At 41.4% G+C, this 25,657-nt stretch overlaps 1 protein-coding gene across 6 annotated transcripts in view; it reads right to left on the bottom strand.

The window, feature by feature from the left end:
- Positions 1 to 25,657, bottom strand: part of LOC140492002 (organic cation/carnitine transporter 2-like) — a 115,411-nt gene that overhangs the window by 71,205 nt on the left and 18,549 nt on the right. For all 6 annotated transcript variants that reach the window (XR_011963464.1, XM_072590581.1, XM_072590583.1 and 3 more), the window contains exons 2-3: positions 19,044 to 19,147; positions 11,029 to 11,183 (exon numbers count right to left, since the gene is read on the bottom strand). Coding sequence is in view for 5 of the 6 variants with exons in the window: in XM_072590581.1 (XP_072446682.1) it covers positions 11,029 to 11,183; positions 19,044 to 19,147 (259 nt within the window). In the remaining variant the exon portion in view is untranslated. The remainder of the gene's footprint in view (positions 1 to 11,028; positions 11,184 to 19,043; positions 19,148 to 25,657) is intronic.

Here is a 25,657-nt window from a genome sequence, read left to right as displayed (position 1 = left end):
ACTCTGACAGGTTTATTTGAAAACACCAGCTTTTGGAGTGCTGTCCCTTCATCAGGTGCTAGGACCAACACTGGCATTTCCACATCCTGATTTCTCTCCACAGGTACTGCCAGGTCTGCTGAGTTTTTCCAGCAATTTCTGTTTCTGTTTATATTTCTGATTTCTAGCATCTGCAGTTCTTCTGGTTTTATTTTAGCTAACATCTAGATTTTGGTTACTTCAATACATAGAGCGAGAGAGAGCTGAAGAGAGTGTGCAGCCTGGGTGGCTTATTTTCTTGTATTGTAAATACAACATGTCATTCACCTGCCCAGGTGCCAAAAGAGATTTGTTGTCATGCTGATGACTACTAGCATCCTGAACAAATCCCAACTGCACAAACCAATCAGTAATCTGTTGCTGAATGAATCTTATTCTGCACACAAACATTCCCAGTGCTGCGGCATCTCAGATTTCATTCACCACTACTTGAAGGAAGCAACATTGAAGTAACAATTCACAATGATTCCCAGTAACCTGTGTTTAAATACGTGGCTTTTCCTTCCACTGCCCTTTTCCTATTTTGTCCCATAATCCAAAACAAAGCAAAATAAAATATGTGCATTGTTTTTGTACATATTTACCTTAATTTCAAGGGCTTGATTTTTGTGGCACTATCTTGAACTACTTCTGACAGGTCCATAAAACACATGATGTTGCATTAAGCACCAGTATTTATCTGACATTTCATATTCACTTGCTCCTCTCCTACTGATGCCATCAGTTTAGCAGTCACAAACCATTTAGCACCTTTCAACCTGATGATGCTTCATAATGTCATGTAAATCATCTGACATTTCTCCACCAGCAATCATTCTTGGCTTATTTTGTTTCTTCCTTGCGAAACACACAATGTAATACAATTCAGCTTGCAGTTAGAGCACTGCTTTCTTCACATGGATCCACTTTCTTCTCTTATGTTTGTGATGTCCTCTGCTATATTTATATCCTGCCCTATGGCCCTGACCTACTTGCTGACTCTTCTGCATTTTTTTCTCCTTTTTTTCAATATTAGAGTCATAGAGTCATTATTCTTCTGTCATTTGTCCTGGAATGTCTCTCAGCATAATACAAACCCAATCTGTTCTTCCATTAAAATACTATACTTGATTATTGCCAACTTCAAGGCCTCTGCAAGCGCCAATAGCTTTCTTAACATGTTTCTACTCCCTCCATGGATGTGCTGTTACACAGGATCTCTTATTCTTAAGACAATCACATCTCTGATAACATCATCTTTCAGTTGTCTCAGCTCACAGGAACAGCTAGCTCTGTCAACTCCACCACATACTGATTAGTAGTTTCCCTCTGTCACTGAGCTATGATAATGAACACATACTATTCACAAGTGTGGGGTGGAAAAATGCCTTCAAAGCCTCCCACTCTTCTCTTGTCTATGTTCTCTGCTTGTCAGTGAGGTTTAAACTGCATTACTGCTTGTCACACTCTTCTCCTAGCACAGATACCATGGCTGCTGCAATTAATTGCCCAAGCTTTTCATTCAATTCTGTGGGTATGTCATAGCTTTACCACTGAGGTTGGAAGTTGTGTTTTACATCTCCTTTCGTTTTCACACCAGCAAGGAGTGACAAATTCACAGCCATTCTAATCTTATTTAGCACCTTAAAACTGTAGATTACCTTTTTGATTCCTGTTTACTGGATTTTTCCAGTAACTGGATTACTTGCAGATCTGCAAATTCACTCAAACACACCTTCAGCACTGATACTATGTTTCATGGACTGAAATTAAAGCAATTTACAGCGGAGGTAGAGGTCACATGACTACAGCAGGTGAGACAATACATTATGTTCAGAGGCATTTGACAAACACTTTGTCTTGGAAAAATTAAGACTTGCACACATGTAGGGACCTCAAAACTATAAGACACCCCAAAAGTGAAAGTGAAGTTGGCTTTTAAGTGTAGTCACTATTGCAACATAGGAAGCAGAGGAACTCATTGGTACTTAACAAGCTAATGAAATACAATCATTTGAAAATGTGCACATAATATGTTTCTTGTTAGGTTTATTAAGGGATAACTATTGGCCAGGACACTGGAGGTGTCTCCCCTGCCCTTATAAGTAATGTCACATGGTCTTTCACATCCATCTAAGCATGCAAACTGGGTATCAGTTTGATATCTCACCCAAATAGTGTCTGGGTAATTCTCCCTCAGTACTGTGCTGAAATGTTAGCCAAGAGTTTTGCGCTTAAAGCCTTGGAATGGAACTTTAACACAAAATCTTATATTTAGAAGCAAGTGTGCTTCCAAATCATATGTAATGGGCATGCTCTCAGTGGGCTTTGTCTGAATGCACCCACATTATTGCTTCAATATTCTGTGTGATAGCAAGTTCTACATTCTAATCACTCCATGGACACCTGAATTTCTTAGAGGCTTTATCAGTGACTATCACAGTGCTAAAACCCTAGTTTTGAATTCTTTGTAATTCTGTGCAATTCATGCCACTCCATAATGTCCTGTGACTGATGCTGCTCTAACATTGTGTTTACTGAAAATAGTTCAGCATCATTGTTCATTTTAAGATTGATTGCTAATTCAGGTTTATTTTTATAACAAGACTCCAATTCACTTAGAATATAGAACATTGAACAGTGCAGCACAGAAATAGATCCATTGGCCCACCATAATGTTATTCTAAACTAATCCATCTGCTTGCACACAGTCCATATCCTTCTATTCTCTGCCTATTTGTCTGTCTGTCTAAATGCCTCTTAAACTTTTTACTTTAAGAGTGGTATATGCTCTATCACTTCCTCTGCCTGCATGTTCCAGGCATCTACTACCCTCTGTGTAAAAACTTTATTTGTACATCTTTTTTTAAACTTCCCCCTCTCACTTTAGACCTATAAACACAAGTATTTGATACTTTTGCCCCAAGAAAGAGAATCAGACTATCCACTGTATCCATGCCCCTCATAATTTAATATTCTTCTATCAGATTGCCTCTCAGCCTCTAGAGCTCCAAGAAAAACAATCCAAGTTTGCCCAAGCTCTTCTTATAGCTAAAATACTCCAATTGAGGCAACATTCTGGTAACCCTCTTTTGCACTCTCTCTAAAGCTTCAATAATCTTCCAATAATGTGGTGACCAGTGCAGCACACAGTACTATAAACCACTGAGCCACCATGCTGCCCTTAAACAGGGAGCTATGGACTTGGACCCCAAGATCCCTCTGTATATCAATGCTCCTAAGGGTACAGTCATGTACAGTATCCTTTCCTCTTGCATTTGAGTTCCCAAAACGTATCATCTTACACTGGTCCAGGTTAAACTCCATCTGTCATTTCTCTGCCTAATGTTGCAGTTTATCTATAACCTGCTGCATCCTTTGATAACCTTCCATACTATCCACTACTCCATCAATTTTTGTGTCATTTGCAGACTTAATAATCATATAACTGATATATTAATATATGTAAATGATTTCATTCAAATTATTGACATATGTTACAAACAGCAGAGGTCCCAGTGGGACACCAAATCTCCAGGCAGAGAAAACATCCCTCCACAATCACCCTCTTTCTTCTGTGGCCAAGGCAATTTTGCATCCAACTTGCCAACCCACCACATACCTTCTGGACCAGTCCACGAGGAGGGATCTTGTCAAATGCTTCAGTAACGTCCATGTAGACAATGTGCACTGCCTTATCCTCATCTTTAGCACTCTCTCAAAATTGACGTACCCCACAATATCAACAAGTCCCCTCTAAACTGACCATCATCCGTGTCTTTCTCCTTGGTGAACATCATTGCGTAGTACTCATTAAGGACCTCACCAACTTCCTCTGGCTCTATACATAAATTCCCTTCTGTTTACTTGACTGGACCTCCCCTTCCCTTCATGAGCCTTTTGCTCCTAATTTAAGCATAAATTGCCTTGGGACTCTCCTCAATCCCACTTTCCAAGAACATTTCATGGCCCCGCCTCACCCTCCTAATTTCTTCCATACTTTCTTTTCCGGCTTCCTTCATATTCCACATGGGCCTTGTTTGATTTCTGACTCCTAAACCTTGCCTATGACTCCTTTTTGTTTTTAACTAAACCTACAACATCTCTTGTCCACCAAGGTTCCCCAAACCTATCATCTAAATAGAAAGGGAGCTGATTAGAGGTTTGATCAGTTTTAATAATGTTATAGTTTTCGATGGTGCTGTCCTGCAATACATAATATATTGAAATATATTTCACTTACCAAAACCTCTAAACGAAATAAAGGATGAGAACTATTTTATGAACTTTTGAGATTCTTATCTGTTATATACATAAGCTCCAGGGTAAAGAATATTCTGGTTTGGAATGGTGTGCTTATGATATATTGATTTTTGAGATTCTCAACATTTGGTATATTAAATATAGATCTTGCATTGCTGATAGTTATACACATCTTGCTAAGCAGGTGCTTGAAGAGCTTCTGGTGACATTGCTGTTGATTAAACAATAGTGCATGGAATGTACCAATTTATGGAACCACCTTTTTTGATGTTCTGCTGTCCCTAGCTACATATTGTGAATGTGCTATCATTCTAATTAGGAAACTAGCAAAATTTGGAACCTGATAACAAGACTGACATGTTATGTTATCATTTCTGCCATTACATAAATATGTGGGTCAACAAAAAAAACTTGTCAAATTAGGATAATAAAATAATAGCACAGTGGCAGTGGAGAGGGCACTGGAGCAGCAAGTCAGTAAGTATAGAGACTCCTAAGGGGAAGGAGCTTGAGTCGAAGGCAAATATGGCTAAGAGGAAGAGCAGTTTGGGAGGGGTTGCTGACCTCAATGGAACTGGAGGCTTGGACTGTATTTGCTTCAATGGAAGAAGTATAACAGGAAAGACAGATGAACTTACATCCTGGATTAATGCATGCAATTATGATGTTGTTGTGAGCACAGAGATATGGTTGAAACAGGGACAGGAATGGCAGCTTAACGTTCTGTTATATCGGTGTTTTAGACAAGACAGAGGAGGAAGCACAAGTGGTGGGGGAGTTGCAATACAGATTAGGGAACATATCACAGCTGTGTTGAGGGACAGAGGGTGATGGGTGGGTGCCTGGAATACACTGCCAGTGGAGGTGGGGTAAACAGCCAAGTTAGCAACATTTAACGCGTATCTTTTTTTTATAAATATTTTTATTGAGAAAAAAAGATATTAAATTTTTTTACAAAATCACTACAAATAGTGTGACAACTTTATCATATAATGACAATAACAGAAAACAAACTACTACTCAACTCCACAAACCACTGAAGAGAGAGAAAAAAACTACAATTCAATAAATAACTAAGAAAAAAAATTAAACCAAGTTATACCAAGGTAACAAGTTATGATCAGTTAAATTACTAAACTCAGTGCAATCCCACCACAGTTCTCCACCACTTGGAGCATTAGTAAGCAAACCCGTATTTGTTCAGGATTCTTCCCCCCCCAGGGGTCCCCGGACCGCCAGACATAACTCTCATGACTACTCAAAGGCCCTGATCAGTATAGCTGAGAAGTCTGCATCTATATATTTCAGAAAGGGCCTCCGTGTTCTATAAAACAGCTCCATTTTCTGGTGAACTATACTTGTAAGGAAGTCCAGGGCGATGTGCTCCATAACTAATCTATGCCAGCCCAAAAGTTCCGGGGGATTCTCCCATGTCCAGCTCATTAGAATGTTCTTTCTCGCACAGAATGCAAGAATATTAAACAATTTCTTCCCATGCACATCCAAAGAGGGTAGATTTGGAAGATCCAAGAGGAGGGACACCGGATCCAACTTAACCTCAGTTCCAAAATCTCTTCCAAAACACTTGCAATGGCATTCCAATACCTGCGAAGCTTGTGGCATGACCACAAGCAATGAGTAAGAGTGCCAACATTTGATTTACATTTGGGGCACATTGGGGACATTCCTGTCTTAAATTTCGCAAGCTGCTCCGGTGCCAAATGAGCCCTGTGGAGTACCTTCAGTTGCACAGCCTGCGCCCTGTTACAAATCAAAATCTTCCTTATGTTCTCCCAAATATCCTCCCACACCTCTGACAAGATTTCTACCCCCAATTCTCGAGTCCAGATTCTGCATAGCCACTCAATGTCCTTTGAAATATTACTTCCTAACAAGTGATAGAGGGTGCTGATCGAGAGAGCGCCCGTGGAGCGAAGCACTCTCCTCTCCATATGTGACTTATAGGGACTAACTGTCAATGTCGTCTTTTTTTATAAAGTCCCTAACATGAAAGTAACAAAAGAGGTCTCTCCTAGATAGCTCATATTTCTAACTCAGTTGCTCGAAAGACATCATGACCTCCCTGTCAAATAAATCTCCCAAACAGGAGACTCCTCTAGACTCCCAGAACGTAAAGCCAGAGTCCATCGACCCCAACCGGAATCCCAACATTCCCACGATGGAAGTGAAAGGGGAGGTTTTTTGTAAGTTGCCCTCACCTTCCTGGATCATTCTCCATGCTTTAACTGTGTTGAGGACAATTGGGTATCTGCAATGGTCCTTTACAGTCCTCATCTTGCTCATAAACAACAAATTGATGAGGGAGCATTTTGTCTGGGAGGCTCGATGTCCAACCAAATTGATCGCGGGTCCTGGCAGGTCCAGTCAACCATATGGGATAGTAAGGAACTCAACTGATATTTCTTAAAGTTTGGAAATCCAAACCTCCTATTCCCTGCGAAAGCTGCAATTTATCCAGCTGAATAAGAGGCCACCTGTGATGCTGGATGAAAGATCCAAACCAACTGGAAAGTCTCCGTCAAAGGGAGCATTCGCATGGGATATAATAAGCGAGGAAGAACACGCATTTTGGCTAGAGGTATTCTACCCAACCAAGATATCGAAAGATCCCCCAACTTCAAAGGTCATGCCTGAACTTTTCTAGCAACTGCACAAAATTAGCTTTATATAATTGATTGAAGGCCGGGGTGATAAAAATGCCTAAATACAGGAAATCTCCCTGTGACCATCCCCAAAATCGGATTTTCTAGTAAGGCCCCCCACAGGCATGGCCTCTGACTTCATAAAATTAATTTTATACCTTGAGAACAAACCAAATAGATGAATCACTTGTATTAAACGAGGCACAGACGTCATTGGATCAGTTAAAAAGAGAAGAATGTCATCCACATAGGGAGTGATCTTATGCCTGCCTGAACCTACCTCCAGCACAGTTATGCTGGGATCCCTCCAGATAGCCTCCATCAGCGGCTCAATCACCAATGTAAATAATAGCGACGAGACAGGGCACCTTGTTGGCTGCCTCTGCTGATACTAAAATTATCTGACTGTATACCATTAGTGAGAACCGCTGCGTTTGGGTCAATCTATAATACTGTCACCCACTTGGCAAAATCCCCTCCAAGACCAAACTGTTCCAGGACATAAAAGAGGTACAGCCATTCCACCCAGTCAAACGCTTTCTCTGCATCAAGGAATCGACTCTTGCTAGAATACCTGGACCATGTTTAATACTCTTCTAATCTTGCTGGTAGACCTACAACCCTTGATAAAACCTGTCTGGTCCTCCTTTACAATGAAAGGCAAAACCCTCTCCAACCTTAATGCCAGCATTTTCCATAGAATTTTAAGATCCACGTTCAGTAATGATATGGGCCTGTACGAAGTGCAATCCTCTGGGGCTTTTCCTTTCTGAAGAAGAGAAATATTTGCTTCTCTCAAAGAGGATAGGAGGCAGTCCTCCCTGTATGAGTAGTTGTATATATCCAAGAATGGCCCGGCCAGCATGTCTATAAACTCCTTATAAAACTCACTTTGAAATCTATCTGGACTGGGCACTTTACCATTCTGGAGCTGCCTCATTGCCTCCTGTGCTTCCTGGGTTATTGGGGGGCATTCAGAAAGGACGCCTGCTCTGAAGTTACACCCAGTAGGTCCAGGGTCTTAAAAAAGGATTCCATCTTTGTCAGTCTGTCCTCACAGCCGTCCGAATGGTACAGCTCAGAGTAAAACTTCCTAAATGCTGCATTAATCATTTTGGCATTGCAAGTAAGAGTACTAGCACTCACTCTCATGGATGTGATAGATTGGGGGCATTCTTCTTTCTGGCCAGGTATGCTAGATATCTACCCGGTTTATCACCATGTTCAAAACACCTCTGTTTTGCAAAAGAGATTTCCCTCTTTGCTGTCTGGGTGAGCGAAGCATTCAAAGTAGCCCTAAGAGCTGTAATAAGTTACAATTTGGTTACAGACGGTCTGTCAAAGTGTGCTGAATCAGCTGCCTTCAGGTGAGCCTTGAGCAAATGCTGCTGCTCTCCTCTCTATCGCTTCTGGGTCGCAGAGGAAGAAATAATCAAACCCTGTGCATAGGCCTTGGCACTCTCCCAGAGCACCAATGGATTATTGGCTGTACCCAAATTAATATCCCAAAAGATTTAAAAAACCCAAGAAAAATGCTCGATAAACTTGCTATCTTTGAAGAGGAAAAGGTCCATGTGCCAGTGCCGGGAGCCTATCCTGTTACCACCGACCTTGACTTCCATGTACACTGTTGCATGATGGAAATGGCTATGTCCCCTATTCTGCAAGGCAGCACCAAATTCAAGAAAGGTCAATGGGACAAAAAACATGTTTATTCTGGATTAGAGAAAAGGGTGAAATCTCTACCTTCGGGGTGAAGATATCTCCACATATCCATCAACCCCAGCTCCCTGTTTGGGTCCACCAACTGCCTGATTTGCAGGAACATCCCCGCAAGACCCCTAGACCCTGTCCACTTCGAGGTAAATAAGACGATTAAAGTCTCCCCCTATAATTGTATGACACGCCACAAGGGCCATCAACCTGGAAAGCACATCCGTTAAAAATTTAAGGGCATGTGCCAGGGGGCAATATACATTCAAAATCCCATATTCCTCTTCATATATTTAAGCCTTTAGAATTATAAATCACCCATATTCATCCTTAATTTGGTCTAACATTTGAAATAGATTCTTCCAGATGAGAATAGCAACTCCTCTACTTGTCGAATTAAAGGATGAGAAAAACATCTGTCTGAACCCTCCCTGTTGCAACTTCAAATGTTCCTTATCGGTTAACTGTGTTTCTTGAAGCAAGGCTACATTGACCCTCTCTTTTCTCAGGCTTCACAGTATCCTTTTTCTCTTAATTGGTGAATGACTCCCCTTAACATTCCAGGTGCACCATTTAAACGAATGGCTAGCCATAACTGTCCGAAACAGTCTGTGACCCCGCGAGAGGAAGAACCCCACTCATAGCGTGCCAAGTGAAAACAATAAAGAGTTCGAATCAATTTTAAAATACAACTTCCAAAGCTACCAAATCAAAACAGCTACTTCTACAACATACCAACATATAACACAAATGAAAGGAGATGTTCCCCCTTGCCCACAGGGGCGCTCATACCACCCATTAACCCCACCATGGCTCCTTCTAGCTGAAACCATGCCCCCGCCCCAGACAACACAAAGTGAGAAAAAATACACCCATCTTATAACAAGGAAGTTAAAAATGGGCACACAACTCGTCCCCTCCATACTGTTGCCCTAGGCATTCCTGGTAGACAGAAATATATAACCTCTCCCTGCTTCCCCATCCCATACCAGAAAGGAAGAACAAAAGGAAAAGATAAGAAAAAAAAGGGGGAGCAAAGGATGATGGGAGGGGAGAAGGAAAAAGAGAGAGAAAAAGAAAATGAAACAATTATGACCCTAACATATATTTTTAAAAAAGACCCCTGACAACCAGATAAACTGGGGAAATTCCAGCGAAAAACAAAATAAAGCATTATTGTCCATTCAAGCCAATCAATCTATTTTAAAACATCCAGGAAGTCCTTTGCCTTTTCCAGTGAGTTAAAATTGAACATGGACCCTCTGTGGCTGAAACATTAAATTGCCAGATATACTGGATATTCAAGTCTCTCAGCTGCCTTTTTACCTCATCAAAGGCCTTCCTCTTATGAATCACGACCGCAGAAAAGTCTTGGAAAAGCATAATTTGTGATCCTTTGTTTATCAGAGCCCGTGGATCCTTCCCTAGTGCTCCACAGGCTTCCAGCATCATTTGCTTATCTCTAAAATGCTGGAGTCGCACTAGGACTGGGCAGGAGCACTGGTCCAACCTGGGCCTGCACACTGCGACCCAGTGAGCCCACTCGACCCGCATCTGGTCTACCTCGACTTCCAGCTTCAAAAACTGCGGGAGCCATTGCTCCAAGAAGCTGACGAGCTGGCCTTCCTCCTCTGATTCCAGAAGCCCCACCAGACGGTTGTTCTTCCAAGAACCTCGATTTTCGAGGTCATCGACCTGCTCCTTCAAAGCCCATACTTGCCGTTTCAAGGCCTGGACTAGACCTGCTAAGGATTCTGCCGCAGTTTTGGAGGCCGTGGTCCATTGCTCCACCTCCCTGACACACAGTCCTATATGCTGGATCTCCTATATGCGAGATCGATTTGAGCCTGGCCTGGGTCTCATCCATCGATGAATCGATCTTCTCTCAGAGTTTCACAAAATCCGGGGTCAGGCTCTGCTCCATAAGTAAGTCCCGGAGGTGATCGCGGAGGCTGACACTGTGGCCACGGATGTGTCTATTGTTGCAAGGAGTGTCCCTGCTTGTTGCAATCCTCGCAGTTCCTTCCCTTTGGTCATTTTCCTCATGATTTTAAACTGGCACTGAACAATTCTAGGGGTCAAAAAAAATTATATCTACCACACTGAGTAATAAAGGGAGGATGAGTGCACCACTTTGTCTGGGTTCTGGTGCAGAGCTCAGCAGGGCAGACCTACTGGGTTGCCGCCATCTTGAATCCCTGCTAATACGTATCTTGATGGACACATGAACAGGAGGTGAACAGAGGGATGGAAACCATGTATGTGTAATACATAGGGGGTCCAAATAAGGATTAGCAATTGGCGAAGGGTCAGTGGGCCAGAAGGACTGTTCCTGTGCTGTTTTGTATTGTATAATGGTTCAGACACTTACCCAGAACAAAAGCAGCCACGTAGTTTGAGATTTGTCCAATACCTATCAGGAAATTAACCAGGCAGAATATTTCCCAGGATGATGAGAACACTTGAAGTACATTGAAGCCAGTCTGTACAGCCATGGTCACAAACAGAATTGCCTTTCTACCAAACCTGCAAACACAATCAATCGATATTTTAAATATTGAGAAGCTTTGTATACTTACTAAAAATAATGCACATAAATTCTGGCATGTAATTATATAAATATGAAGTCATGCATTTGAAAAAACCCATAGGACACATGGTAGATAGTATTCTGTTACAAAGACTCTTCGTATTATTAATTTTTATGAATGAGAGTTTGAAGGATTGTGGGCACCTGGATTTTCTTTTAATACCGTATGACCACAAGACCATAAGACATAGGAGCAGAAATTGGGCCATTCAGCTAATTGAGTCTGCTCCGCCATTCAATCATGGCTGATAAGTTTTTCAATTCCATTCTCTCGCTTTCTCCCCAATCAAAAACCTATATATCTCAGTCTTAAATATACTCAATGACCTGGCCTTCACAGCCTTCTGTGGCAATGAACTCCATAGATTCACCACTCTCCGGCTGAAGATGTATCTCCTTATCTCCATTCTAAAAGGTCTTTCCTTCACTCAAAGGCTATGCCTTCAAGTCCTAGTCTCTCCTACCAATGAAAACATCTTCCCAACATCTACTCTTTTCAGGCCATTCAGTATTCTGTATGTTTCAATTAGATCCCTCCCGTATCCTTCTAAACTCTATCGAGTATAGACCCAGAGACCTCAAATGTTCCTCGTATGTTAAGCTTTCCATTCCTGGGACGATTCTCATGAACCTCCTCTAAACCAGCTCCATGGTCAGTACATCCCTCCTGAGATATGGGGCCCAAAACTGCACACAATGCTCCAAATGTGGTCTGAACAGAGCCGTATAGAGCCACAGAAGTACAGCCCTACTTTTATATTCAAGTCCTCTCAAAATAAATGCCATCATTGCATTTGCCTTCCTAACTACTGACTCAAGCTGTAAGTTTACCTTGAGAGAATTCTGGACTGGAGCTCCCAAGTCTCTTTGCACTTCAGAGTTCTGATTTTCACCCCATTTCAAAAATAGTCCATGCCTCTATTCTTCCTCCCAAAGTGCATGACCTCACACTTTCCCACATTGTACTCCATCTGCTACCTCTTTGTCCACTTTCCTAATCTGCCTAAATCCTTTTGCAGCCTCACCACCTCCTTAATGCTACCTGTCCCTCTATCTATCTTTGCATCATCTGCAGAATGCCCTCAGTTCCTTCATCTGGAATGTTAATGTATAAAGTGAAAAGTTGTGGGCCCAACACTGAGCCTGACGGAACACCACTTATCACTGACTGCCATCCTGAGAAAGACCCTTTTAACCCCATTCATTGCTGTCTGCCAGACAGCCAAGTCTTATCCATGCTAGCACCTTGCCTCTGAAACCATGGGCCTTTATCTTACTCAGTAGCCTCCTGTGCAGCACCTTGTCAAATGCCTTCTTGAAGTCCAGGTAGATAACATCCATTGGCTCTCCTTGTCTAACCTGCTCATTATTTTCTCAAAGAATTCTACCAAATTTACCAGGCATGACCTACCTTTGATGAAACCATACTGAATTTGCCCCATTTTGCCAAACACTTCCAAGTCTTCAGAAATTTCATCCTTCAAAATGGATTCCATGATCTTACTCACAACCGAGAATAGGCTAATTGGTCTGTAATTTTCAGTCATTTTGCTTTACTCCCTTTTTAAACAAGCTTGTTACATTATCAATTTTCCAGTCATCTGGGACCCTCCCTGACTCTAGCAATTCCTGAAAGATCACCTCTAATGCCTCCAGTATCTCTTCAGCTATCTACCTTACAACTCTTGGGTGTAGGCCATCTGGTCCAGGTGACTTATCCACCTTCAGGCCGTTCGGTTTTTCTAGCACTTTCTCCTTGGTGATAGCCATCATATTCCTCTCTGCCCCCACACTCACTTGAATCTTTGGGATATGACGTCAACGGTAGGAAATTAACTTTTCTTTAACAAGACACTTCTTGAAATTCTCTCAAGAACTGTGGTGAATGCTTGTTTATTGCAAAACCCTTGGATTATGACGGTCAGTTTGAAGCTTCTGCTTCAGAGATTTTTTTAAAAAGTTGGTGGCTAACCAGGGGAAGGAAATCAGCTTCTCAACCCAGATCTCCATTTTGTCATAAATCTTTAGCTGTGGGTCCAGAATGTTAGCTGGAGTCTAGGTCCAGTTTGAATTTTTGCTGTCCTGCTGAAGTGCTTGTGGAAGAATCCTCAAAGTTGTCGTTCTTGAGCAAGCTGTGATGGCCTATATCTGGTGACAAACTTCCATAAATTTACAAGGTCCTGCCAAGACAATTCTGAGAGTTAGATAGTAAATCAGAAAGCAGGAATTTTAGGATAGTAATTGTAGGACTGCTCCCCATGTCATAGGCTACTGAGACTTGGAGCAGGGACAGAGTATAATTGAACAATTGGTTAAAGAGCTGGTATGGGGGGAGGGCTTTAGATATATGCATCATCTGGATGACTTCCAGGTAAAGTGGGACCTAGACACGAAGGACCTAATCTGGAGGGGCACCAATATCCTTCGCAGGGAGATTTGCTAGTGCCACTTGGGAGGGTTGAAGTTGGAGTGGCAGGGGTTAGGGTTGGGAACCAAAACAGCAAGCCAGTAGGTATAGAGACTGGGAAAGAGCTTGAGTCTGAGGTAAATATAGCTAAGAGGAACAGCAGTCAAATAGAGGTTGCTGATCTCCCTCAGTGGAACTGAAGGCTTGGACAGTATTTGCTTCAATGGAAGAAGTAGAACAGGTAAGACAGATGAACTTACAGCCTGGATTAGTGCATGCAATAATGATGTTGTTGCTAGCACAGAGACTTGGTTGACAGAGGGACAGGATCAGCAGCTTAACATTCTGTAATATTGATGTTTTAGATAAGACAGAGGAGGAAGTAAAAGAGATGGGGGCATTGCATACAGGTTAGGGAGCATATCACAGTTGTGTTAAGGAAGAACATCACAGAAGGATCTTGCAATGAGGTATTGTGGGTAGAGCTCCATAATAGGAAGGGTGCAATGACAATCTGGGTTGTCCTACAGACCTCCTGGCTGCCAGTGGGAGACAGAAGTCAAAAAGTGTGGTGCTGGAAAAGCACAGCTGGTCAGGCAGAATCTGAGGAGCAGGAGAGTTGATGTTTCAAGCATGAGCTCTTCATGAGGAATGTGGAGGGGGCCCGGGGGGCTGAAAGATAAAAGAAGGGGTGGAGCTGGGGGGAAGGTAGTTGGGATGCGATAGGTGGATGAAGGAGGGGGGGTGATGGTGATAGATCAGAACAGAGAGTGGAGAAGATAGTTGGGAAGGAAGATGGACAGGTAGGACAGTTCAAGAGCGTGGTGCCAAGTTGGAAGGATGGATCTGGTTAAAGGTGGGGAGAGGAGCGTTGAGGAAACTGGTGAAATCAACATTGATCCCATGTGGTTGGAGGGTCCCAAGATGGAAGATGAGGCATTCTTCTTCCAGTTGTCGGGTGGCTAGAATCTAGTGGTAGAGGAGATAGAAGAGGAAACATGTTGTCAGATTCTGGGAAAGACTTTAAAAAAAAGGGCTGTTGTGGTGAGTGATTTTAACTTCCTCCATATTGACTGGAACTCCCTTAGTGCTGCGAGTTTGGAAAGGGATCAATTTGTTAGGTATGTACAGGAGGCTGTTTTGAAACAGTGTGTGTGGATAGTCCAACAAAGTAGGGGGCCACACTGGACCTGGTATTGGGAAATGAGCCTGGTCAGGAGATCAAAGTTTCAATAGGGAGCATTTTGGGAATAGTGACCATAATTCTGTATGTTTTCAGATACATATTGATAAAGGCAACAGTAGACCTCAGATGAAGGTGCTAAATTGGAGGAAGGCCAACTATAACTGAATTAGGCAAGAAATTGAGAATGTAGATTGGGAGTGGTTGTTTGAAGGTAAATCCACATCTGACATGTGGGAGTCTTTTAAGGACCAGTTAATTAGAGTGCAGGACAGGCAAGTTCCTGTGAAAATGAAGGACAGGACTGGTAAATTTCTAGACTGAATGACAGATGAAATTATCAGCTGAGTCATGAATAAAAGGAAGCATACCTAAGGTCTAAGCAATTATAAACAGACAGAGTGTTTGAAGAATATAGAGAAAGTAGGAAGGAGCTCAAGTGTAGAGTTGGAGGGCTAGGAAGTATCCTTGACCAGCAGGGTTAAAGAGAATCCCAAGGCATTTTATACATATATTAGGTGCAAGAGGGTAGCTGGGGAATGCCCTTAATGAGTCCTTTACATCGGTTTCCTTCAAAGAGGGGGATGTTGAGATTAGGAAAGGTTCTGCGTATATTCTTGGGCAGGTCAACATAATGAACGGGAATTCTTGCCACCTTGAAACATATTAAGGTAGAAAAGTTCACAGGGCCAAATGGAATCTATCCCAGGATAGTGTGGGAGGCAAAGAAGGAAGGAGCTGGAGCCTTAACGGATTTCTTTGCATCCTCGTTGGCCTCAAGCAAGGTTGCACAGGACTGGAGAATGGCCAATGTTGTTCTTTGGATTAAGAAGGAACCAGAGAAAATCCAGGTAAATATGGGCCAGTGGGACTGGTGTCAGTGGTGGGGAAGCTATTGGAGAAGATACTGAGAGACAGGATTTATTCAGATTTGCAAGTGAATGGACTTGTAAGTGGTAGGCATCATGGGTTTGTGCAGGGAAAGTCAGGTCTCACCAACTTGGTTGAGTTTTTTGAGGAGGTGACAAGAGTCAGGTTGCAGGAAATTGCTAGAATGTATTACAAAAGGATTTGATAACTAGAAAGTTAGAAAACAAGGATTGGAATAGCAGAGTCAACTTGGACTTATGAAAGGGAAATCCTGTTTAACAAACCTAATCAGAGTTATTTGAGGATGTAACTAACAAAATAGAAAATAGAAGCCAATAGGTGAGGTGCATTTGAACTTTCAGAATCCTTTCAATATAGTTCCATACAGGCAGGTAGGAAACCAAATAAGAGCACATGGGTTTGTAGGTTATACTTTGGCATGAATTGAGAATCAGTTAACATGCAGAAAATGTGTGAGAACAGACTGTGAATCAAGAATCAGTCAACATGCAGAAAATGTGTGGGAACAGAACGTGAATCAAGAATCAGTCAACATGCAGAAAATGTGTGGGAACAGAACGGAAGAACTGGGTCATTTTCAGGTAGCCAGACTTTACTGGTATTGTATTATAATAGCAGTGCTAGTGACCCAGCAATTCGCATTTTATATCATTGATTTTGAAGTGGTGGTCAAATTCAATATTTCCAAGATTGCTGCTGACACAAAACCAGGTGAGAATCTGAGTTGTGATCAAAGTTAAAAATCACACAACACCAGGTTATAGGCCAACAGGTTTATTTGGAAGCACTAGCTTTCGGAGCACTGCTCCATCAGGTGGTTGTAGAGTAAAATATCGTAAAACACAGAATTTATAGCAAAAGTCTACAGTGTGCTGTAACTGAAATTATATATTGAAAAAGACCTGGATTGTTTGTTAAGTCTCTCATTTTTTAGAATAACGATATTGGTTTCATATGTAAATCACAAAACCTTTTTAAAAAGTTACATTCTCAAGTGAACTTTAACAATTGGTGTCAAGTTGGCCTAGATAATGCACTGAAGATGGGAATTGCCCTGTGTGAGACTGTTACAATGTGCCACAATGGTCAGACTGACTCTAAATGGATTTACAGAATCTTAAATGGATTCATGCAGTTTTTGAGCAAAGTAAAATATATTTCTGCAAGTATAAATTCACCCCACAAACTTATGAGTAGATAGATTAGATTACTTACAGTGTGGAAACAGGCCCATCAAGTCCACACCGACCCTCTGAAAAGCAACCCACCCGGACCCATTCCCCTACATTTGCCCCCTCACTGAACACTATGGGCAACTTAGCATGGCCAATTCACCTAACCTGCACATTTTTTTTTGGACTGTGGGAGAAAACCAGAGCATCCGGAGGAAATCCACGCAGACATGGGGAGGATGTGCAAACTCCACACAGACAGTTGCCTGAGGTGAGAATTGAACCCAGATCTCTGGCACTGTGATGCAGCAGTGCTTGCCACTGTGCCACCCACAACTGTAACTGTGAGACAGTGTGTATGTGTGTGAGTGTGAGTGTAAGTGTAAAGGGATATAGGTCTGTGACAGGGTGCATGTGTGAGTGTGGGAGGGTATGCGTGAGCATATAAGACAGGGTCTACATGAGCATATGGGTCTGTAGAAGTGTGTGTGTGTGAGCAGGGAACACGGTCTCAGGAGAAATAGCATGACATATCTGACTGAGATGAGGAGAAACATCTTCAATCAAGTGTGGTAAATCTTAGGAATCTTGAACTTCTGAGGACTGCAGAAATTCTATCATGGAATATGTTTATGATCAATGTATTTCCAGATATTAAAGATATCAAGGGTGATAAGCACATGAAAATGACAATGAGATAGAGGATCAGTCATGTATTGTTGAATGATAGAGCAGTCTAATCTGTGAGAGGGGACCAGTAAAATTCAGCCTGCATAATAAATATGATACTCTACACTTTTATTCTCACATGGTATTTTAACCTGGTACAGAAATGTCTTTGTTATCCATTGTAACACAAGAACTGGTATTGAAAGATCCAACAGATGTTTATTATAGCTCACTCAAATGCACAACTATTACATTCACAGGCAGTTCAGTGTTTGGGCTAGCATTTAGTTATTCACTTACAAACAGTAGCGTGCTTTCATCAGTGTGTCATGCTTCAAGTGGCCCAAGTTAAGAAGGAGTTTGAGACCTTTATAGTTTCAAGTGATGTTTGTTTATTTTTTTCACTAGTTTTGCTCCTTTCTCCTTTTATCGCCTTTTCTCAATTTTTTTGGCCTTGATCCCTTTAATGTTGGATTAATGTCAGATTATACCTTTGTGTTCAAAAAATGGGAGCTTGTAATTTTAGATTTCAGCTTCTAGGTGTTCACATTAATTAAGGAAAGTTGGCAACTCGATGACTTCCCTTCATTTTTGCACTGATTTGAAGATAAAATGGCCAATTCAACTCATTTTTGGATCCAGGTAAACCTTTTTAATGTAGGGAACTAATATAAGTTTCTTTTTAACTGATTTTGTTTCAGATATGTTTGTACCTGTGAGGACAACCGAATTGTTCTTTTTGTAAAAGGTCAGAACAATAGGCAGTAAATTCAATTTTTTTGAAGTGTCAGAGAAACAGAATATTCACTATCTTAGCACTATAATCTTTAATTTTGCTTGTATTTGCAATAAAGTTAGAAATGTTAGAAATTTCTTACCATTTGATAGAGTTTTGATTTTAATCAGAAAGAAGTTAATATATCTTCTGGTTTTGTGATGATAGTATTCACAGTAACTAATGCTGCTGATTGCTTGAATTCTTTGATGTCGAGGGCTATTGCCAAGTTGATCTTTAATTCAATTTCCAAATATCTTGGAGTGGTTCCTTTATTGACACATGTGCCAGTGGACCTTGATGTGCCTTTTGCCTCTTGCTGTGTATTTTAGCTAATGTGGCATTGTTATTGTTCTCCATTGCAACATGGAAAGTAGACATGGATTATGTGGTATTTACAGATTCAGCAAATGTTTATTATGGCTCACTAATATCTACATAGGCACTTCAGTGTCTGGATGAACATTAAGTTTTGTGATTTTAAAGAATAACATGCTGTCATCATCATGTTATTCTATAAGTGACATCAATTAAGATAAATCATAAACATTTATAGTCTCGGGAGACATTGTTTGACACAGTGATGATATAATGAGTGTGTCTCTTCTACAGATATAATATGTTTCTTCACGTTATACTGATATACTAATTGTGAGGCAATAACACAATAGTCAGCGTTAATTAAATGAAATAACTCACCTATCCGACAAGACACCAGAAACAAATGAACCAGTCAGCACTCCCAGAAAGTATACTGACATAGAAAACGGCATTTTCCAGGCATTGTTACACACCAAATCCCACTGAAATACAAAGAGAAATTAAAAGCTCTAAATATATGTATTTGAGCAAAATTAGAGGTAAACAATTTTACTACACTGGGTTGGAGAAGGTTCAATCTAACTCATCAGAATGGATGGAAATAGGTCCTCAGCTATAATTACAACAGCCTAAACTCAAAGACAACAATTTAAACCTCAAAACCAGGAAGTTGAGAAAGTTACAATTGTTGAAGTTATGCGATTTAATTTCTGGAGGAGCGATGAACTTTTCCAGCATTTCAGAAGCAAGACCATTACACTTGCTCAAAATGATCATGAGATTCTGTTTTCCAAAAATACTGCGTCCCAGAATTAATCCGTACCATTTTTGCAAACATGAAAGATATTACATACATGTTATTTATGTGTTCATATGCTGATGGCGGAGTCGAGAGCATTGGCTGTAAGATGAATATAACTGTATGAGGTTTTTGTTTGAACAGTGTGTGCATAGATCTCTAAATATTGGCACAAATACCCATGTTAGTGAGGAGGATTTATAGGTTGACAGGGCAGGGTATGCTTTCATTATTCCTCGTGTCGAGGTTCATGCTGGGTGGTCCATCATATTGTGTTCTTATTTGAGTCTATATATTGGCTTGATTCAACTCAATGGTTTGATAGGCCATTTTTGACAGCATTTAAGAGTAAACCACATTACTGTGAATCTGCAGCCATACATAGGTGAGACCAAGTAAGGAGAGCAGATTAATATTAAAAAGACATTCAGTGAAGCACTATATTATTCTATCCACTTGAGGAAGTTCAGCATCGCTGGAAAGGCCTTGCTATTGAGAAAGTGATGGGGCATTGTCTTATTGAATTGCTGCAGTCTATGTGATGCATGCACAGTGCTATTAGGGAGGGAGTTCCATGTGTTTGACCCAGCCACCGTGAAGTAATAGTATTTTGGTTCAAAGTTTGGGTGGTGTGTGGCAGAAGTATTTTTGGTGTTTCCATGCCTCTGTCTAGGATGATACATTACCCCAGTCCCATTAATTCTATTTTGATTAATAGTCTCTTGTGTGCACCTTATCAAATGCTTTTTAATATCCAAATAGAGTATGGTTTCCCTTATTGTTTATTGTTATACGATCCTCATTACAGACTAGTTTGTTGTCTGAAACAATCTGTTATTCACTTTGGGCAGATTTGCTACTATCATTCTCTATTAAGGTAGGGGTTTGATAGGACCCAATTTATCAGATATCATTGAGAAAAACCTCGTGCTAATATAACCAGTAGTTTATTACATGGTTGCAACTTTGTACGAGTTGCATTAATATAATAGGCAATGTTACAGAGGCTGTGAGAAAGACCTATTGGATGGTCAGTCTTACTCCTACCAGGTCTTGAGTTATTTTCCCTCACCAAGTCCCTATGATGTAACCATAGTGCGTAGTGGTTAAGGCACCTCTCAGTATTAACCCTTATAAACCTTACACCATTAAATAAAAGGTACATTGTCAAAAAGCTCCATCAGATTTGTGAAATATGAGTTTTTCATAACTTGCTCTGACTCTCATTAAACATATTGCCCTGGATATTCTGGTCAGGGTTGGAAAGCTTATTTCTGACCCTGAATGGACTAAAGATTTACCCTCTCAGCTTTAGATATCTTCTGTGCTGGAAAGTCTTGAATAGGGGCCATTTCTTTTCAACCCTGTCCAGGAATCCGTGAAACTAGCAAGACATCTTAGGAGAAACCACTGCTCCTTTTGCAGCAGTGCGTCTTGTTTAGTGATTCAAATGTCCAATGGCACATCCAGTTTTGTGACAGCTCCTGTGAAATGGTAAGTATGTCAGTAGTTTTGGGGTAAGGCGGGCAGTTGTTTAAGGGGCATAGTATTAAGAATTGAGCGAGGGTGGAAGGTGGGTGAGATGGTTAGGATAGGATGCTTGCATGGCAAGTAATTGAATAGTACTTCGGGTAGGTCAGGAATGTGTTATGGTCCAACTTTGAGGTGCTGATCTGTTGAGTCGGATAGTTGGAAAGGGCTATTGAGTCTGTGAAAGGGGTGGGAGATATTAGGATGTTGAGGGGGGGAGTGTTGGTTTGGGTCTGGGGTTGAGGCATCTAGTGGGGAAAGGGTGCTGATGTGGAGATGGTGATAGGAGGGCTGCTGGTGGTCAGGACTAAGGTCAAAGCAAGGTGAAGGGGTTTTGGATTTGAGAAGTGCAAGGAATTGATGGGGGATGGAGTTCAAGTGAGACAGGAGTGGCTGACTTTGGATGCAAACTAATTTCAGCTAGGCTGTGTCTTGCCTAATTCCATGTTTGTTTCATAACAACTGATTAACCTTTCTCAAATGATGCCTGTGGTCATTTTAAATCACTGGTATTGATGCCTTTTTAAAAAACAGTTTCAGTCAATAGAGCTCTCTGCATTAACAATGGAATTCAAAAATTAGTAACCCATTTTTTTATATCATTGTGACAAGTCACTGAATTTGATTTGATGTCACAAAGCTTTAATTTACATTTTTGGGACAGTCTACAACTCTGATACTGTGATACAAATATTCCTTTCTTTAAGAAGAACAATATCACTGGCTTTCTGTAGAAAATGGCAATTGATGAAATTGTCAACCTTCAGCTAAAGGTTACTTAAATCTCATTTTACAGAGTGTTTTCATAAATGCGTGTGTTCATATCCCGTTTCTTCACTGTTATCTCATGTTTGGTGCCATGGGAAGAAATATTATCGCTTACTGCACTTGTTGTGGAACTTGTAGTGAGTTTGAAACAGTGAAATTTGAATAGCAAATGTGAAAAACATGCTCAAGGTCTACCATAAATGATTCTAGACGTATATCTTGTTGCAAAAGGCAGTTGGCCAGAAACCTAAGGAGTCTTTTTGTAACTCTGCCAACTGAGGTATAGGTAAGTGTCTCTGTGAGGAGCTTGTCAGATCTAGTTGTCGATAGTAGTTTTATTCTGTTATATTAACTGTACCATTAATAATCATATAACTTATTTGACTTATATTTCCAACTGTGTAGTCATTTGGACTTATTATGCTATAACTTGCTATCTTATCACTACACAATGCAGCTTTCTTGTTCCTCAAGAATGAGTCCCTTTTCTCAAGACTTTGTAAGGTTGTCCTTCACCACCTTAGACTTGTACTAACATGAGGAAAATGGTGGCAACAAATGGTTGTGAAGAAAAGCCTCTCAGAATCAGGTTACTATTGTGGGTATCCGTTCTGACATGCTGACAGCGGCATAGATTTTAGCTCACCACCTTACCACATGGCTGGGCAGCATTATGGTGTAAGTTGCTTTTAGATTGATGAAATCATCAGCAGTGCAAGAATTCACAATTCATAGAGTCATAGAGATGTACAGTACCTTTAGTCCAACCCGTCCATGCCGACCAGATATCCCAATCCAATCTAGTCCCATCTGCCAGCACCCAGCCCATATCCCTCCAAACCCTTCCTATTCATATACCCATCCAGATGACTTTTAAATGTTGCAATTGTACTAGCCTCCACCACTTCCTCTGACAGCTCATTCCATACACGTGCCACCCTCTGTGTGAAAAAGTTGCCCCTTAGGTCTCTTTTATATCTTTTCCCTCTCAACCTAAACCTATGCCCTCTAGTTCTGGACTCCCCCACCCCATGGAAAACACTTTGTTTATTTATCCTATCCATGCCCCTCATGATTTTACAAACCCCTATAAGGTCACCCCACAGCCTTCAATGCTCCAGGGAAAAAAGTCTTAGCCTATTGAACCTCTCCCTATACCTCAAATCCTCCAACCCTGGCAACATCCTTGTAAATCTTTTCTGAATCCTTTCAAGTTTCACAACATCTTTCCGATAGGAAGGAGACAGGAATTGCACGCAATATTCCAACAGCGGCCTAACCAAGGTCCTGTACAACTGCAACATGACCTCCCAACTCCTGTACTCAATACTCTGACCAATAAATGAAAGCATACCAAACGCCTTCTTCACTATCCTATCTACCTGCGGCTCCACTTTCAAGGAGCTATGAACCTGCACTTCAAGGCTTCTTTGTTCAGCAACACTCCCTAGGACCTTAACATGAAGTGTATAAGTCCTGCTATGATTTGCTTTCCCAAAATGCAGCATCTCACATTTATTTATGGCACTCCACTGGTCACAGGTCTCCAGTCTGAAAAACAACCCTCCACCACCACCCTCTATGATCTACCTTTGAGCCAGTTCTGTATCTAAATGGTGAGTTCTCCCTGTATTCCATGAGATTATATTAGATTATTTACAGTGTGGAAACAGGCCCTTCGGCCCAACAAGTCCACACCAACCCTCCGAAGAGCAACCCATCCAGACCTATTCCCCTACATTTACCCCTTCACCTAACACTACGGGCAATTTAGCATGGCCAATTCACCTAACCTGCACATATTTGGACTGTGGGAGGAAACCGGAGCACCCAGAGGAAACCCACGCACACACGGGGAGAATGTGCAAACTCCACACAGAGAGTTGCCTGAGGCACGAATTGAACCCGGGTCTCTGGCGCTGTGAGGCAGCAGTGCTAACCACTGTGCCACCGTGCTCACCTTGCTCAAGGTCTAACTTTGCTCACCAGTCTCCCATGGGAAACCTTGTCAAATGCCTTACTGAAGTCCATATAGATCACACTGACCGCTCTGCCCTCATCAATCCTCTTTGTTACATCTTCAAAAATCTCAATCAAGATTGTGAGACATGATTTCCCATGCACAAAGTCATGCTGACTATTCCTAATCAGTCCTTGCCTTTCCAAATACATGTACATCCTGTCCATCATGATTCCTTCCAACAACTTGCCCACCACCGACATCAAGCTCACTGGTCTATAGTTCCCTGGCTTGTCCTTACCTCCTTTCTTAAACAGTGGCACCACGTTAGCCAACCTCCAATCTTCCAGCACATCACCTGTGACTATTGATGATACAAATATCTCAGTAAGAGGCCCCACAATCACTTCACTAGCTTCCCACAGAGTTCTAGGGTACACTTGATCAGGTCCTGGGGATTTATCCACTTTTATGCATTTTAAGACATTCATCTGTAATCTGGACATTTTGCAAGATGTCACCATCTATTTCCCTACATTCTATATCTTACATTTCCTTTTCCACAGTAAATACTGATGCAAAATACTCATTTATTATCTCCCCCATTTTCTGCGACTCCACATAAAGGCTGCCTGGCTGATCTTTGAAGGGCCCAATTCCCTCCCTTGTTATCCTTTTGTCCTTAATATATTTGTGAAAGCCCTTTGGATTCTCCTTAACTCCATTTGCCAAAGCTATCTCATATCCTCTTTTTGCCCTCCTGATTTGTCTCTTAAGTGTACTCCTACTAATTTTATACTCTCCTAAGGATTAACTCGATCTATCCTGTCTATACCTGACATATACTTCCTTCTTTTTCTTAACTAAACCCTCAATTTCTTTAGTCATCGAGCATTCCCTATACCTGCCAGGATTTCCTTTCACCCTAACAGGAATACACTTTCTCTGGATTCTCGTTATCTCATTTCTGAAGGCTTCCTACTTTCTGGCCGTCCCTTTACCTGTGAACATCTGTGCTCAATCAGCTTTCGAAAGTTCTTGCCTAATACCATCAAAATTGGCCTTTCTCCAATTTAGAACTTCAAATTTTAGATCTGCTCTATCCTTTCCCATCACTATCTTAGAACTAATAGAATTATGGTCACTGGCCCCAAAATGCTCTCCCACTTTGACACCTTGCCTTATTTCCCAAGAGTAGGTCAAGTTTTGCACTCTCATTGGGACATCCACATACTGAATCAGAAAATTGTCTTGTACACACTTCACAAATTCCTCTCCATCTAAACCCTGAACACCATGGCAGTCCCAGACTATGTTTGGAAAGTTAAAATCCCCTCCCATAACTACCCTTTTATTCTTACAGATAACCGAGATCTCCTTACAAATCGGTTTCTCAATTTTCCTCTGAATATTAGAGGGTCTATAATACAATCCCAATAAGGTGATCATCCCTTTCTTATTTCTCAGTTCCATCCAAATAACTTTCCTGGATGTATTCCCAGGAATATCCTCCCTCAGCACAGCTGTAATGCTATTCCTTATTAAAAACGCCACTCCCCCTCCTCTCTTGCCTCCCTTTCTGTCCTTCCTATAGCAGTTGTATCTTGGCACATTACGTTGTCAGTCCTGTCCACCCCTGAGCTAGGTTTCTGTAGTCGCTATGATATCCCAGTCCCATGTTCCTAACCGTGCCCTGAGTTCATCTGTTAGGCCTCTTGCATTGAAATAAATGTAGTTTAATTTATCAGTCCTACCTTGTTCTCTGCTTTATCCCTGCCTGCCCTGACAGTTTGACTTGCCTTTATTCTCAACTGTTCCAGTCTCAGATTGAAATCTTTTCTCACTCTCTCCCTGGGTTCCCCCCCCCCCCCCCCCCCCCCACCACCTTACTACTTTAAATCCTCCTGAGCAGCTCAAGCAAACGTCCCTGCCAGT

Source organism: Chiloscyllium punctatum, chromosome 20 (genome assembly GCF_047496795.1).
Source record: "Chiloscyllium punctatum isolate Juve2018m chromosome 20, sChiPun1.3, whole genome shotgun sequence".
Lineage (NCBI taxonomy): Eukaryota > Metazoa > Chordata > Chondrichthyes > Orectolobiformes > Hemiscylliidae > Chiloscyllium > Chiloscyllium punctatum.
Note: the sequence above shows the minus strand (reverse complement) of the source record. Positions and strands in the feature narration are given on the sequence as shown.